The sequence below is a fragment of the Manduca sexta genome, chromosome 1, assembly GCF_014839805.1.
Source record: "Manduca sexta isolate Smith_Timp_Sample1 chromosome 1, JHU_Msex_v1.0, whole genome shotgun sequence".
Taxonomy (NCBI): Eukaryota; Metazoa; Arthropoda; class Insecta; order Lepidoptera; family Sphingidae; genus Manduca; species Manduca sexta.
This window is the reverse complement of record NC_051115.1, coordinates 3,767,598-3,785,127: the sequence shown is the minus strand read 5'-3', so window position 1 is coordinate 3,785,127 and position 17,530 is coordinate 3,767,598. Positions and strand designations below refer to the sequence as shown.

The 17,530-nt window shown below is 35.8% G+C and overlaps 2 protein-coding genes across 3 annotated transcripts in view; one reads left to right on the top strand and one right to left on the bottom strand.

The window, feature by feature from the left end:
• The first annotated feature begins 830 nt into the window (after positions 1-830).
• LOC115452286 lies at positions 831-8,218 on the top strand. Its single transcript, XM_030180764.2, has 3 exons — positions 831-1,000; positions 4,504-6,948; positions 8,102-8,218. Exon 2 carries the CDS (start codon positions 4,689-4,691, stop codon positions 6,945-6,947), a length of 2,259 nt encoding a protein of 752 aa, XP_030036624.1. The 5' UTR covers positions 831-1,000; positions 4,504-4,688; the 3' UTR covers position 6,948; positions 8,102-8,218.
• A 1,327-nt stretch (positions 8,219-9,545) lies between these two features.
• The window catches only part of LOC115452289 (serine-rich adhesin for platelets), a 41,882-nt gene continuing 33,897 nt past the window's right edge, over positions 9,546-17,530 (bottom strand). For both annotated transcript variants that reach the window (XM_037447722.1, XM_037447726.1), the window contains exons 24-25: positions 10,576-17,322; positions 9,546-9,720 (exon numbers count right to left, since the gene is read on the bottom strand). In XM_037447722.1, coding sequence (XP_037303619.1) covers positions 9,569-9,720; positions 10,576-17,322 — 6,899 coding nt within the window. In that variant the 3' untranslated portion in view covers positions 9,546-9,568. The remainder of the gene's footprint in view (positions 9,721-10,575; positions 17,323-17,530) is intronic.

The following is a 17,530-nucleotide window of genomic DNA, read 5'->3' as shown; positions in this document are numbered from 1 at the left end:
GTGGTAACGTAGCATATTAATTAATAAACATAATTTTTCCTTATCCGCTGTATTATTTCCTGTTACCTATTTGCTATAAATAGAAGGTATTATAGGATCTTATCTTTACTAAGTAATTACTACTAATAATAAACATTTTTAGTGGCTCGGCAAAATTCCTTCACTGCACCCGATGTTTTAAGCGAAGTGTAGCCTCTGGTGTAGCCCATAGAAAGTGCCTACCGGCCAAAGACATAAGCATCCCCGGACGGTCGACACAGTCATGTCGGCCTGAATAATTGCTTTTTCATAAATGTTTCCTTTTGCGAAAATTCCCCTGTTATTCATAAACTATTTTTATAGTTTACACAGTATTTTGCATATACTAAATAACTATTATGAATAATATGAGTCATTTGTAAATATTATTCAGCTGTTTCATGATAAGGTCACCGTTATTGAAATGATAATCATATGCGGACATGGAATAAAAATATTATACTTTATGTGACACGTTGTTGCTGACGTAATCTTTTTAATCTGTGGTAGATGGCGGCGGAGATTTTGGTTTAGATGAGGCAACACTAATTCATAATTTTTTCATGACACAAAGTAATTATAAAATATTAAGAAGTTCGTTGATATTATTAAAATTATTCTAGTATTTATTTATTTACAATAAAGTCGGAGGTATCATTAATTATATTTATTTATTTCAAACGAATAAAAAAGTGTGACTTATTAACAATCATATAGAAACATAACATTTCGATATATTTTGCCTTAAGACTGAGTCAGAAATATAATATAAAAATTATAAGCATGGCATGTCAAAGATAATTTACCCGAACACTCGGGTAACTTCCATAACCATAATACCCCGATGTAAACACCCAAATCACATTTCATCATGTCAAATCCGTTGTCTGTCATGCATCCATAAGACTGTCACTGCTTGCCCGTACAATAAATAAAATTCATAGCGGTACGACGCTAAAATGAACAAAATCAAGACATACAGGTACATAAATTTACTTTACTCACACATATTTAAATATAGAACGTCTAGAAAACTATTTTTTAAAGTTGCATATCATTATAACCTATGCTGAATGTTCATTATAATAATCATATTTCGTAGTGTTTTAACGATGTATGTTGTTCTAAGATGCTTTAATAGTGTCCCATATAGGATATATTTATGATTTGGGTTATATAAAACTAGTTTTAGGAAAGTATGTCGCGGAATTCCGTAGTCAGTGTGTGTTTTTTCTGCGTTCTAGTAAACAATTTTACGTCACAATAATTTTGTTCCTTTGCCCCTATTTAGTACGTATTGCTATTTTTAATACTTCCAACACTTGATTATTATAGTATATTATTTATAATTATGGTAGGTATTTCTAGAATTTTTTGCGTGGGTCGGTATATAAGCCCAAAGATTAGATTCAAATACTAGGAAATGATAAGGAACAGATAAATAATCCGTAAAATATATTATTATTGATTACATTTTTGTCTCTTTTTGTGGGCCATTGTTAGATGAGCACTAGGGTTGTCACTGAAGTTTTTTTCTAAATTAGATTTTGTTTTAATAAGTTTGATGTGTTTTTTTTATGTGTTATGATATAAAAGCTAGATAAAAAAATCAAAGGATAATTGCGTCTCTGTCTACACCTTCTATTAAGGGGTAGACAGAGACGCAACTAGTTGTAACTGTTTTCAGGCATTTCTAGACCTCAAACTAACACTGTAAAAAAATGATAATACTTTGCCTGACCCACAATTTGAACCTGAGACCTAGTAGTAGTTTTATTGGTCATCCATTATAACTAAGCCACTAAGGCAGTTTTTATAGAGTAGAATCATTATTTTAAAAATATTAATCTATATATGTGTCCATTGGTAAGCAGAGATGCAATTGATGCTTCAATAAATTTCTAAGTTTAATTATTGTCATATCAAAGGTGCAAAAATAAAATCTAAATATTTTTGCAAGTCATATTCCTTTCCTTGATCTTTGAATGAAGAACGAGCTTGCCGTTCGTCTGATGGTAAGTAATACCATCCATAAACAGTAGAAACACCAACACCTTGAATTACAAAGTATTGTTTGGTATTTCACTGCGCTCGCCATCCTGAGACATGAGATGTTAAGTCATATTATGTCCACTAATTGGTGGAAGTTTATTGTCAGTAGAATAGAGGTCTTGGGATAGGTGAGTTAAAGTCAACTGATTATAGCAATTGAAACATTGATGTATAGGTACTGTATACAATATATGTTAAAGAATTTGAAATTGTAAAAAATACATATTTTTTTCTAAATGACAGCTTGGCTGAAGAGTGTTGTTTGATTTAGCTGTTGGCATGTTGCATCTGACATTTCTTTACCAGCACAAAGGTCCCTGTTATTAGGCTCTTTTGAGGAATAAAAATGCATGTAATGATTCACTTTTTTCCACTTTTGTGTATTAAACATCAACTCCATACAGCAATATTTGTAAAAACCATATTTACAAATTTTTTATTACTTTCTAATCAAATAAAAAAACCCATTTTAAACTAGTGATCTAGCGGCAGAGTTAATCTTGTTGGAATCCAAATAAAGTATAACATTTTACAAGTTCAATAATTTCAGTAAATAATAAAGAATGTATTTTAAAATACAAAGTAATAGTACCTGTTAGCGATGTAAAAATTGGAAAATCTCTTTTTGATCCAAGGCCAAGGAATATGTTGTAACATCCGAACACTTAGATGTAAATCTCAAACACCATTATACTACAAGCGACAGATAATACATAATTTATTTGTATATTTATTTTCCTTATGTTTTATTTATAGAGGTAACAAAGTACGAATGAAAAATGTATTTATTCTATTGAAATCGAAAGTTCTAGAGCTTTGTTTGTTGAGAAACTAGGCGAGTCATATATTCAGGAAAATGTATATTTGTAATAGAGATAAACCTCGTTTGTATGAAAATAATCTCTTAATATTGAACTAACATTGTGGTTTGTTAAGAAAGATAATGGATTAACAATAATAGAGGTCGAAATTCTATCGTCGAATTTAATTTGTAATAGAGGCAATTCTTGTGCGCTCTGTCTTCACATCTCACGCCCGCACGATTGACATTTGTCGCTCTAGACACACAGTTCAGTGTGTACCTCATGGTTGTAACACATTGAGGCCTATCAGGGACTCGTGAACATTTCCACTCCATTTCACTCCGCCCATCCTAACACTTCCTCTTCCTTCCCCTCCTTTCCTCCCCTATTTCTCCTCTTCCTCTCTTTCTCCAGGGCCCAGCAATTGCTAAGCCGAGGGGAACCAGTATACCGTTCGCAGGTTTCCCTCAGTATGGAAGGCGGGGTCTGTCCTTTAAAAAAATAAAATCCCTAGATTAGATTGGTGTCGAATTGAATATATTTGTAATACATATACCAAATTTTCATTTCTTCGCGCCCTTCATAATGGTTCATGTCTCATCCTCTTCATGATTGTTGATGTCTCATCCTCTCCCAGTGAACGTCTGAGCCGAGGTTCGTAACTCGTTAGTGGGTTGCCAGGTCGCTCACTGTTGTGTCCCGTTTGAAGGCCATTGTAACCAGTGTAACTACTGGACATAATAAGACTTAATATCCCATGTGTTAGGATGGCGAGCGCAGTGGAATACCAAACAATACTTTGTAATTCAAGGTGTTGGATGTTGTTTCTTCTGTTTATGGGCGGTCGTATCGCTTCAGGCGAACGGTAGGCTCGTCTCGTTATTTAAATCAGTAAAAAAGAATATAGGTTTCAATGATTACTTCATGGTTAGAGCAAGCGATTATTAACGATTAATACATGACTTTTAGTCATTAATGTGCCTTGTGTTTTGTATTGCAATATTCATTTTAGCAACCATACCACAGTTCTCAGTGGGTTGATAGTTATTGAACATTACTTTGTTTTTATTATGTTTACATAATGATATAAATTTCTTTTATTGAACATAATATTTCTAAAGCTAGAACATACTCGTATATTTCTTTACTGCTTACACTGTATGTATACACGGTCGTTGATTTGACCCTGATTATATTGTCAGCCAGACATCCATATTCACATAAATAACATTAGCCCTGTATTATATACTGTCCCACTGCTGCATAGGCCTCCTCTACTACTGGGAGGGATTAGGCCTTAGTCTACCGCGCTGTAGTGTGGATTGGAAGCAAATGATAATTTATAATTAATACATACATAATTTTATAAAAGTCAGAGGTGTGTTTGGGTTTTGAACATTTGTCTTGGCAAACTCAGTTGTCAAAATTCGTCATTTGCTGTGACTTAAGATATTATTTGAGATGTTGGTATCTATTTATAAAATAGCGACGACTTTGAGGTTCTGATATTAATTTGACAAAGTCTCAGAGCGAAATTAAGTTACATCTATTAATACGGCCCTCCACTTAGCTTTAAAGGCCTTTAACTTCTAAATGTTACTATATTAACAAAATCTTTCTCTCGTTCCAGATCTTGAAATGCAGTGATAGTCAAACAAAAATTCCTTATTATTTTCACTTTACATAAAATTGACAAATCCTCATTTGGGACGTTATCATTTGGCAAACGGTACGGGCACATCACAACCCCAGAATTCTCATTGAGTTGGGGCCGACTCCGAATCGACATAAGTTGAAGAGTCTTTTTATTTTGAAATGGCAGACGTAGACGACTTGGTAAAAGGCATGACGGACCTCACAGTCCTGTCTTTTAGGAAAGTTGATGAGGTGAAACGGCTGGCCAAACACTTCCAGAAGATAGTCGACCATCCCCTCACTGTATGCAAGCCGACAGTGCACAAATATTTACTCAACTTAAACGATACGCACAAGAAAATATTCCTCCAAAAACGGGAATGCGTCGAAGTTGAATACATTTTTACAACTGAGAAGAAGAGTAATCTGCAGCGTCAGAGATTCAACAGCTTGCCGGTGAGCGAAGTACCAGAATTGCTCAAAACTGAGTTACTCGCGTGCGAGAATGCTAAACAAGTGCACATTTGCACCGACTGTAATGTTGAAATTGAGTTGAACGACGAAGAACCACTAATGGAATCGTTGCAAAAGCATTTCAATTTGGAAATCCATTTGCCTAAGTTGAAACGCGAGAGTATTGACGTTGCCGAACCTGTTATCCTACCTAAGATGTCTCGAAGACTGTCAGCATTGGAATGTGGAGAAACACCAGCACAAATCATTGAGCAGATCGTGCTTAAACCAGTGGAGAAGTTGGATAGAAATTTCGTTTCGAAACTCAGTGGTGCATTAATGAAAGTGCTTCCAGATAATTCAGAAGCTAGTGTTGGCGCTGCAGTGAAGTTATATCAAGAAGCTTACGATAAACTATGTCAGGAGATCTCGAATATTGACTTCTCGACTCAGGCGAGCTCCGTAGCGCCAATAATAATGTCTATTAGAGACAATGTTTACCAAAACTTTGCTGCTGATGCAAATAAGAACGCAGAGAATGATGAAAACGATCAAACAGCTGAAAAACCGAAGAATCAAGCGAAAAAATATCGGTACTACGGACCTATTGAGTCGCTGATAGTCAAGTTGTTGGTGAATCATAAGTTATTGTCGTTGGTCGACGATCGTACTGGGAAGTTGGCTTTTTTCTGCATCGCCTGTGAATATTATACCCTCAGATTCCACTACGACAGTGTCTTGAACCATGTCTTCAGCGATACGCATATCCACAACCTATCTTGTATCTTGCAGTCAGATAAACACATCCCGTTCTCGAAAACTGAGGCGAGCATCGAAAAAATCAAGGAGATGAATGAGAAGTTTCTTATAAGTCAAGATATAGTGACCAAGCAGCCAGGCATGACCTGTAGGCTATGTAACATTAATATAGAAAGCACTGATGCCATGATCCTACATATACTGGATGATAGGCATCTCGGTAAACTCTCTGATGATTTGTACATGCGCATGAAGGCTTCCAGTCAAGATGGCCAGATACCCGAAGACTGGGGACCTAAGGACTTAAACTGGACTAAATACCTAGCCAGTGTCGGTAAGCCTGTGTATGCACGCGACCATGTGATAATTGAGAACTTCATTAAACCTTCTGGAAAGATCGGGAACTTCTGCACGTGCTGCGAGATGACTCTTAAGGGCCCTAGGCAAGTGCTTTTCAATCATATACGCCAGAAAAAGCATCTCAGAAATGCAGCGCCTCGTAAACTTGCGATGCTGTTCAAAAACCATTGCAGACCGTCTGAATACTTTGCTTCCTTCGGCAATTACTATGTTTGCGCTATATGCCCTGAGTACGTCGCTCTGCCGTCCTTCTCGGCGATAGTAGAGCATTTTGAGAGCTCGGAACACATCACTACAGTTTGCAAATTAATCCGCTCGGCATTATACGACGTGGATGATGAACTTCTCAAGGCCAACAACATCATAGACCAACTTAAATGTGGATTCTGTGACATCACATTCCAAGACATGACAGAGTGTGTAAAACACATACTATCTTCAGTAGAGCACCAGAACGCCGTAGCCGATGCGAAAGTACAAGAGAACAAGGGTGACATAATCAGCGTGTACATGAAAGGGAACTATATATTGCACAGCGAAGGTGCAACTTTCACTTGCATCGGATGCGGAGAGGTTTTTAACTCTATAAGATCTCTCCTAATGCATTTAGTGTACGCCGTGCATTATCAAATGAAACCGGCTGTTGAGAGCGTGTTCCGCTTCTATTTGGAGTTGAAACACAACATAAACATGTTGGGAAGGAACAAATACGTTTACTATCAGTTCGGGAAGTTGAAGTGTGGTGTTTGCGAGCAGGATGTGGAGGCTGGCGAGAACGCGAAGAGGCACGTGCTGTCTCCGAAGCACAGGGAGAATATGGGGGCCAGTTATGTTAATGTTAGTTTGGATGCGACTGGTAATGAGTGAGGTGAGTGGATTGGTTGTTTTTTTTTTAGTAGGTTTCATACATACATATACATAACATCACGCATTTATCCCCGAAGGGGTATGCAGAGGCGCAACTAGGGCACCCACTTTTCGCCAAGTATGTTCCGTCCCATGATGTGATAGGGGGCGAGCCTATCGCCATATCGGGCACAAATTCCAGACTCCGGGCTGATACTGAGCAGAAAAAACGCAAATATCACTTTGCCCGACCCGGGATTCGAACCCAGGACCTCAGAGCGCTATTGTACCGACCATGCGATACAACTACGCCACCGAGGCAGTTAGTAGGTTTCACTCGCATATTAGTCGGAATCACCGACCAATTAATTGGTTGAAATTGGTCGGCGATTCCGACTCGAATACGTGAGTGAATCCGTGTTGGTATCTAGTAATTTAATGTATCGCATAAGTTTTTAAATTATTTCCCCCTTCACGTGGGAAGGAATTAAATAAGTCGAATGTTAAATAACCTAAAGATTTTGTTAGAATTTAACATACGAATCCAATGGCGTATTTAGTGATATGTAATTATGACTGATTTTCTAAATTCTTTGATTTATCCTTGGAATGGTACACCGCCTGCGCCTATACACTAACGGTCGTTTTAAATCAATGATTCCAATTTTAAATTTCGAACCGATCCCGAGAAACCAATCAAAATAAGTTATTTATGTAAATGTGAAAATCCTTTGTTCCGATTGGTCCATTTTTGCGGGAGATTGAAAAAGTGATTGGGATCGTTCATTGAAAATGGTACGTTTGTGTGACGACCGCCATGGCGTAGTTGTAATTGTACACAGTACGAGAACGATATCGCGCTGAGGTCTTGAGATCGAATCCCGGGTCGGTTCATAATAATTGTGACTGGGTTTTTGCATCTTAAAAATTACTCAGTCGCAGCTCGGAGTCAGGGAGATGGCGGTGTGATATCCCTGTGCCTCGGCACGTAAAGCCGTAGGTCTGTCATGTCATGTCTAACCGGTCTATGAGAAGGAACAGAGTGCTTGTGTATTGCACACACTCGTGCACTATAATATCTCCTGTCTGATCTCCGTTGAGATCGGTCGCCGTGGCCGAAATTCGGTTAGGAATGAATCCAAGGTATTGTGCCTAATTAATTTGTTTATTTTCAGGTGATATGTGTGCGCGCGGGGTCCCTCGCGCCGTGTCATTCCGTAATCATGTGCGTGCGATCTGACGATACTTTTACAATGGAAATTTAATAAATGAAATAATTTTATAAACTGCAACGTTGTTTTATTTAACCTCAAAGTTAAATGGAACGAAAATTTATAAAAAAGTCAGCAGAAATGTAATTGCAATGATATTCGGTATTCGATAGTCTGTAGAAGATTTATCATAATATGGGTTAGATTATGAGTAAAGTATCGAAAATAAACTAGTTTTTGGGTTAATTTTACTACCAATGTCAAGGGTTTTGCAATTTTTATACTCAGGGGGTGGACTGAGGTGAGAGCCTGCCGAAAAGCTGTAACAAAATCTACTTTCATTTTACAATTATACAAAATTAAATCTATTCATGTGGTTAAATTTTCTAAGGCATCTGCTGAAAATTCAGAGGGCTAAACATTATTTTAAATTAGACAAGTCATGAATTCTTGCTAAAGAACACTGATTCCTATTTAGGATGGGATCATTCGTTAAGTTTCTTATTTTAGCTATTCTCTAACCCAAGGGGGAATAGTATCGAATGAAAAGAATTCAACAAGTAAAGGCACTTTAATCAAAATCGATATTTATGTATAAAAATACTATCACGCAGGTGAACAAAGTTGCACTTATGATACGTCAAAGCAAGTTATAACAATAGTTATTACCAAATTACGTTCTCTATTGAGAATTGCTTTCCGAACTGGTGGTAGAGTTAATATATTTCATGATTCTTAAGAGGGCTGTGCACTCGTATGGAAAATTAAAATTAATTAATTACCTATTTTGTGAGCATGTAAATGAACTACTCTAAACAACAATAAAAAAAAAACAATTGTATTTTATTTCTTCTCTGTATCATGTATTGTATTTTATACCTTCAACTGATTTTGAAAAGAGCAACACCAGTTTATTGCCTGTTCTCTGTTGAGAACTACACGAACTGATGGTAGAGTTAATATTGACGGAATCTAAATAACTTATCAACATTTTACGGGTTCAAATAAACTATTTAATTTCAATATTGACGTATTCTAATGTAAGTATAACATTTTACAGGTTAAAATATTTTATTTTATTAAATTACTAGTTGACCCGACTCTGAGGACCCGACAGACGTTGTCCCGTCTTAACTATGAATTTGCAGCGCGCATTCTGTCAATCGCTGACAGTTATTTCAAACAATTGACAGTTATATAAAATTAATATTTTCGTTAAATTTTCTTAAATTTTCTAATTTTCCGCACAATATTGACTTTTTTCTTTCATAAGAACCGTCTCCTGACAATAACAAACATAACAAAAAAATAGTGAAATCGGTCCAGCCGTTCACGCGTGATGGCGTGACCAAGGGAAATAGGGATACATTTTTATATATGTAGATAAGGCTAAATAAAACAAAGCAACCACACACAAACAATATTTATTAATTAGACATCAGTGATCTTCGGTAGGTCAGAATAAGGGATTAGCTTCGGCGGAGAGATGTTGTCGCAAGTGCAGAAACAATTGTTCCCTTGTGGACCGTTGGGTAATATTAGCACTTTCAGATTCATGTCGGCTTCGAGCGCGTTCATTATTTCTGTAAAAAAAATATTCATAAAAATAATGCTTCCTATCTTCAAAAAGAAAATATTGAACTCGCTCGTTGAAACCCAAATCTAGTTTTATATTCAGTCTTATATTTAGAATATACTGCACTTATGGTGCAGCCAATTGTTTATTGTTATGTAATATGTCCAAGCTGTGACAGCCTGTAATTAAACTGCAGCAATAACTTAGTGAATTGTTAAAAAAACTATGTAATGTGTATGTTTTGTTGGCTGTTCAAATAAATAAAAAAAATATATATTAAAAAGCGTCAAGAAATATATGCAATTAAAAGCGGTTTTATTTTAACCATTAGCGGACCCCGCAGCCAACACTAGGGGAAACCGGCGGACGGGATACTGGAAACCACCTGTTAACTGAGTATAGGGACCTGGAGGAAAGTTGGGAGGGACGTGTAGGGGTAGAAAAAGGATGGGAGATGACGAGAAAATATTCGCGAGCCCTATACAGGCTCCAATGTGAATTGCAAACCATGAGGTGGGTACACATTTAACTGTGGCCTATGGCCGAGACAAATGTCCCCCATGCGGGCGTGCATTCAGAGTGGAGACCGAACGCAGAAGAATTACCGTGGTTTGATTTAAAAACGGTTGAAACCTAGAAGACGTTGAAAAGACAACAAAGGAGGACTAGGACGGCGCTCAACAGGAACAAATTCCAAGAATTGGAATACTGTTTTAGGCGGGCGAAGTCGCAAACAAAAGCTAGTAGAACTATAATTGTACTGCCGGCCTTGATTCAGCCGATAAGAAACCTGCGGAGTACGCTTAAATCCCAAATAGGAATCAAGCTTCTGTTCTTATTTGGTAAATTGTACAAAACGTACCTTTCTTCCCTTGGTTAAGAGCCAACTTCCCTCCACTAGATGTTATGGTTTGTACGTCACTGCTCGACACGTACGACCCTGGCGGCGGTGGCGGAAGCGTTTCATCGCTAAATAGTAATTCAGATTCCGTTGGGTAAGGTTCTTCAGATTTGGTTGATGATTCTAAAGTGGAACTTTCAATACGGCGTGGATTTTGGTGGCTTTTAATTGCAGAATTGGTCGATGATTGTATATTTTCAGTTATATCACTCTTTTGTTCTACAGTTACTGATTCGGTTGAAGTAGAATCGATGTTTTGTTCTGAAATGTTAGATCCGGGTGAAGTTTCTATAGTAAAGTTTTCGCCACGGCTTATACTTTGGTCGCTTGTTTGGTCATTCGATTTGGTTGCTGATTCTACAGTAGAACTTTCTGTTTCTATAGTACTATGCTCGCTCGTATATTTTAGATTTTGGGAGTTAGTTGATGATTCAATTGGGGAGTTTTCGACTTTTGTACTCTCATCCGTAATTTGTCCTGAAGTTTTAGATTCGTTCAATGATTCTAAAAGATTTTCGGTTGCGGTACTTTGGTCGCTTGTATGTTGTTCTTGAGATGTAGTTGCTAATTTTGTAGAACTTGCGGTTGCTGTATTCTCACTTGTATATTCTAGAGTCTCTGATTTCGTTGAAGCTTCTACAGTGGAACTTTCAGCATTACTTGTATTTTGGTCGCTTGTTTGTTGTGTCTGCGTTTTGGTTGTTGATTCTACAATAGAACTTTCAGTTGTTGCGGTACTTTGGTCACTCGTCAGTTCTAACTTGTCATATTTGATTGATGATTCTACAGAAGAGCTTCCGGTCGTCTCTGAACTTGGATTACTCTGTTCTAAAATTTCATATTTGGTCGATAATTCTACGTCGGAGTTTTCTGTCACAAATTCTGATGTAGTTTGGTCGTTTGTTTCTAAGAAATCAGTTTTGGTCGACAATTTTACAGAAGTACTTTCGGTTGCTGAACTATAATCACTTACATGTTTCATAGACTCGAATTTTGATAAAGCTTCTATAGTAGAGATTTCAGACCCATGACTGGTCTCTGTAGTTTGGTCGCTTGTTTTTACTAAGTTCTCAAATTTCGTAGATGATTCAACAGTAGAAATTTCGGTTGCTATTGAATTTTGCTCATTAATATGTTTTACAGAATCGGAATTAGTTGATTCCATAGAGGCACTTATAATGGCTGTGTCGATTGTTTGTGCTGAAGTATTAGACCCCGTTAGTGATTCTATAGTAGAACTTTCGGTTGTTACTGCAATTTGGTCGTTAAGTTCTAGAGATTTAGATTTAGTTGATGATTCAACAGAGGAGCTTTCGACTATTGCACTCTCATCCGTAGTTTGTTCTAAACTATTAGATTCGGTCGACGATTTTACAGTAGAACTTTCGGTTGTTGTACTTTGGTTGTTTGTTTCTGTCTCAAATTTGGTCGACGATTCTATAGAGTTTTCAATGGTATCGGTCGTTATATTTTTGTCGCTTGATTCCTGAGAATCAATTGTTGATTCAGGAAGAGGATTGTCTATAGTTATGAATTCTTCTTTGTTTATAACTTCATTTTCTGATGTACTTCCAGTAGTCAATGCATCTGTTTTTTGGCTAGCATCATATTTCTCAGTAATCACACAGTTTTGTATGGTATCTGATTTTCCTTCAGTATTTGATTCACTTTGGTTTTCTGACTGACTCGAATGTTTTTGTATAGCGTCAGATTTTTGCTGTGTTTTATCATAGTCATCTTGGTATGATTGTGTTATTACTAACTCAGATTTCTCAGTAGAAATGCTTTGTGTTTCTGATTTTTCAGAAGTAAAGAGTTCAACGTATTCCTGTTTAATTGATTCTGATGTTGATGTAACCGAATCCGTGATATCATCAGATATAATCGAAGCGCTTTGTGTTGTTTCCAATTGTTCAGATTTGTCGGATCCTTTTATGTTGGAATCTGACGTTGACGCAACCGAATCGTAGACATGTTCAGATACAGCTAGTTCACGTAGATTCTCAGTAGCTATAGAAGTTTGTGTTGTGTCAGATTTAAAGGATTCGTCATCTTTCGTGTTTAATTCTGATGTTGACGTCACAGTATCATAATCGTGTTCAGACATAGAAGTAGCACTTTGTGTTATTTGTGATTGTTCGGGCGTAAAGGCTGTGTCATAATTTTGTGCATCTGGTTCTGAAGTTGATGCAATTGAATCATATTGATTCTCTGTAGTCGAAGTAATTTGTGTTGTGTCGGATTGTTCAAATGTGCTGGATACATCATCTCCCTTTTTACTTGATTCCGATGTAGATATAATTGTGTCGTATACATTCTCAGTTTCTTGGTTATTTGATACTGATATTGACGCAACAGAATCATAGATATTTTCAGACGTAGTTGAGTCGCTTTGTGTTGTATCAGCTTGGTCAGATGTGAAGGATTCGTCGTGTTGCATAGATTCTGAAGTTGACGCAACTGTGTCGTATTGATTGTCATAAGTCGAACCACTTTGTGTTGTATGTGATTTTTCAGATATGAAGGACTCATCGTATTCCTGTTTACTTGATTCTGATGTTGACGCTACAGAATCATAGTGATTCTCCGTAGTTGAAGCACTTTGTGTTGTATCTGATGTTTCAGATGTGAAAAATTCTTCATTAAATTGCGCATTTGATCCTGATGTTACAGACTCATATTGTTTTTCAGAACTTGAAAAGCTTTGTGCAGTGACAGGTTGTATAACTGATTGGTCTTGGTCTAATTCAGGCGTCACTGATTCTAATTGGTTTTCTGTCGTTGATGTTTGTTGTGAATCAGTTTCTATTGCTTGATAATACTCAGTACTTGGCGCGATTACTGATTCTGACGATTGCGTTTTATTCGGATGTTCAGTTACCCGAGATTCATGATCAATATTTGTTTCTGATGTTAAAGCATCAGATTTTACAACTGAGATAAATGGAGGTGATTGCGATTTTTTTAGTTGATGTTCAGTTGATTCATATTGATGTTGACTTTCTTTTTGTGTTGTTGTCTCAGGTTTATCTTCTGACTGTAATGTAGTTGACACAATTGACTCAGAATTGTCATATTCAACAGTTGATTTTGGCGACTGGAATGATTCTTTTTGATTTTCTGACGTTGTTTCAGAACTATAGTTTGTTTTAGACTCAAATGTATTAGATTGGCGCTCAGTTAGTTTTTGGCCATAACTTTCGCTGATAGTTTCATACTGCTGGTTTTGTTCTTGTATTGCAGACTTATATCCGTCAGATTGACTTTCTGAAGTAATGGTGGAAGATTGTTCTTTCTGAAGTTGATGTCCAGTTGATTTTTCATGACCCTTTATTGTTACGTTTGATGTATCAAATAGCATCTCTGTTGTGAAGTCTGTTTGTTTAGGTTCATATGTAACAGTTTCCTTTATATCTGACTTGGTGATTAATTCATCTAGTTTACTATCTTCAGTGATTTGTTTTTGTTTATCTATTTGTTCCTTTGCCTCATATAGATTTTTAATAGTATCATGTAATTCTACATGTTTAGTTGAATTATCAACTTGGGTGTCAAGTTTCGGTTGCTCAGTGATAATCGGTTGGTCAGTACTAATAGATTCTTGTTCTACGTCGTGTGTTTCTATACTAGTATCTGTTTCTGAGACGTCAGCTGGGTATTCTGACACACTCAACTCTGATGATGAGATGTGAGAAGATAATTTTGAAACGTCAGATTCAGAAGTTTCTTCGGTAAATTTTTCTTTTGCCACAATTTCTTGCGAAGTTTCTTGGAATTTTTCACTAATTGAAGATAAATCTTCATTTAGTGTTGCTTTTGAAGCATCAGTACTCCAAGTATCGTTATTAGAAGTTAAGACTGTACTATCTTCGGTTGTGTATTCTTCATTAGATTTATTACTGATATCAAATACATTAGAATCTTCAGTGGTTATTTCTGATTCAAACTCGGTTCTATCTTGAATTAATGTAGGACTTTCAAATACTGAATCATCAAATTCGTTGGTACTACCTTCGCTACTTTCCGAAGTTAATGTAGCTTCTTCTGTAGTAGTTTCGTGTTTCTCAACTGCAAATTCGTGTTTAACTGTTACCTCGTTAGTTGGCTTATAGTTATTTTGTGATGTAACATCTTCAGAACCTGAAGATCCTTCTACTAATACAGGTTTATGAGTTACAATATATTCAGGCTTTGTTGCTTCGTAAGTTGCATAGTTATCTTCTATAGTTTGTGTAGTCGTTATAGAAGATTTTTCTGTACTTGTGCTTTCATGCATTTTATCAATATTTTCGTATTTGACTTTTTCCGTAACTGCGAAGTTATTTACAGTAGATTCTTCGTTTTTGCTAGGTAATGCAGATTCAGTTGAATATTCTTGAGTGAATGAATTATCTGTGGCAGATGTTACTTTATTATACTCGTTAGAGGATTTAGTTGAAGAAATTTCGTCATCAAAAAATGATTTTACTTTATTAAATACATTATCGTCAGTAATTTTAGCATCACTTACTGATTGATTTTCTTTAAGAGCGTGTTTATCTTCTTGAACAGTCGGTATAGTTCCGTCATTAGATGAAATAGTTGATTGTTGAGATTCTGAAGATTTTTCTATAGTAGTTTCATCTATACTATTTTTATTTATATCTTTGCTTGGTTTAGAGGAACTAGATGTGTATTTGGACTTAGTTTCAGTAGTTGATAACAATCCGTCAATGAGTGAGCTATCTTTGTTAGTTGATTCAGTAGAACTTGAAAGAGCTTGAGATATTTTTTCTACTTCATTAGTTGGTTCTTTTTCAAAATCTGTTGTAGCTTTTCCGGGAGTTGAATCTTTAATATTTAATACATTATTAGAGGCGTCTTCGTGGTAACTTTGAGAAGTTACTGTTTCTATATTGCTTGATTGGGAAATAGACGAAGCATGGGAGGTAGATGTTTCAGTGGATGATAAATATTTCTCAGTTGAAGTTTGTTTATTGGTTGAATAATGTCCCGTCGTTGCTACACTTGAAATTTCTTCGTTAAACAAATCTTGATGAATAGTTGATGTTTCTGATGGAGTTATATCTTCTTTAATAGCACTTTCCAAATTAGATATCACTTGTTCTTTAATAGATGTAAGATCTTTTCTAATTGCAATTTCATTGATTAATTTAGCTTCTTCAAAGGCTTTTGTTTCGACATTTTTATTATTTTCAATATCTTCGACTAATTGTTTTTCTTTGGAAGCTAATATGTTTTTATAAATTATACTGTCTTCAATGTTTGATTTAGTTTCTTCGGTAGCATTGTCGATAGTTGCTTTCTCGTTGTTACTATCTTTAGTTATTTTATAATTTGATTTGAAGGAATCTGATGCATAAGTAGATTTAGAGTTTTCAGTAGTAGAGAATGAAGCATCATTATTATTAATATCTTCGGAAGTCAATTGCATTTCTGTTAATATTATTTCACTGGATTTAATATTTTTATTAGTTGTAGATTCGGTGTTAGAAGTATCTTGGTATGTAGCTGTTTTTACTCCTTCTGTACCTGCCATTTGTTCTTCAGGAGTTATCTTTGAATTTTCAGTAGATGTACCCGTTTCTGTAGTATCTTCATAGCCAATTTCAGCTACTTCCGTCGTGGGTTGCGAAGAATAAGTTGATCCTTCAGTTGACAAATACTCTCCAGTAATTGCTAAACCTTCACTAGATGCTTTTTCAATAATAACTTCTGTGGTTAATGTAACATCTTTAGTAAAATCTTCATTAGTTGTATTTTGTTCCAAATCAAATTTATTCTGTTCTGATATTATTTGTTTGTTAGTTGAAGGAGATTCTATAGCTACAGTTGAATCTTCGGACATTTTGTAAGTTTCTTCTTGATTTTTATCTTCTTTCGTTGCTGGTTCTGTATTGCTATCTTCGAGGGTTACTTCATATTTTTCTGTACTTGCAAATTCTGTAGCAGCATGCTCGTTTAAAGATTTTTCAGTAGAAGACATATCTTTTGTAACTATATTATCTTCTGAAGTCGATGTTATTATACTATATACATAATCATTAGTCGTAGCTTCAATTAATTCATCAATACTTGTTGTTACTTCATTATTTGAAGTAAGATCTTTAGTAGTATATGCTTCATAGTTTGCATTTGTAAATAAAGTTGATTTTGGGTTGGTCGAATCACTGCTAGATAAAGTAATTTCCTCATTATTAACTACTTGACTTTCACTCTTAATTACATCAGTTACTGATTCTGGCTTGTCAGTTTGGGTTTTATCTTCGTCATATTTGACGGAACTTGATTCGTGATTTGTTGCGTCAGTCCAATCATGGTTTGCCGATTCGAGTTCAACAGGTTTTGCTGGTCGCTCAATTATAACAGTTGGTTTTTCATACATCGGTTGCTTTTCAGGGAGCAATGGATGCTCAATAATGACTGTTGGTAATGTATTTGGTTGTTCAAATGGTTGTTCAGAGTGTTCGTTGGAAGCTTTATCTGATTGCTGCTTATCTCTTAAATCGTCTGACTCTAAATAAGCGATTTCTGACTTATGTTCGTCAGTTTTTGACATACCGCTGGTATCAAAAATCTGGTAATCATTATAGTCGTATGTCGAGTCTTCCGGGTGACCTTGTGTGGTCCCTTCTGGTTGCTCGGTGGTTGTAGTTTTCGGTATACTGGGTTTATTTTGTTTTATGTATTCGATCGCTTTTGGTATATCTGGAAATTATTTGAGATGGAATTATTGGTTATATAGTAGTTATAATTAGGTTTGTTTCTTAAACTCTAAAAATGGCGGGAAGTATTTCTATTTTTGTCACGCGTGGGTAGGCGTACATTTAAGCATTAAAAATTATAGATTAAAAACTTTTTCTACTTAACCTTTTTAAAGGCAATTTCTAAATAATCATAGATTATTTAGATATAT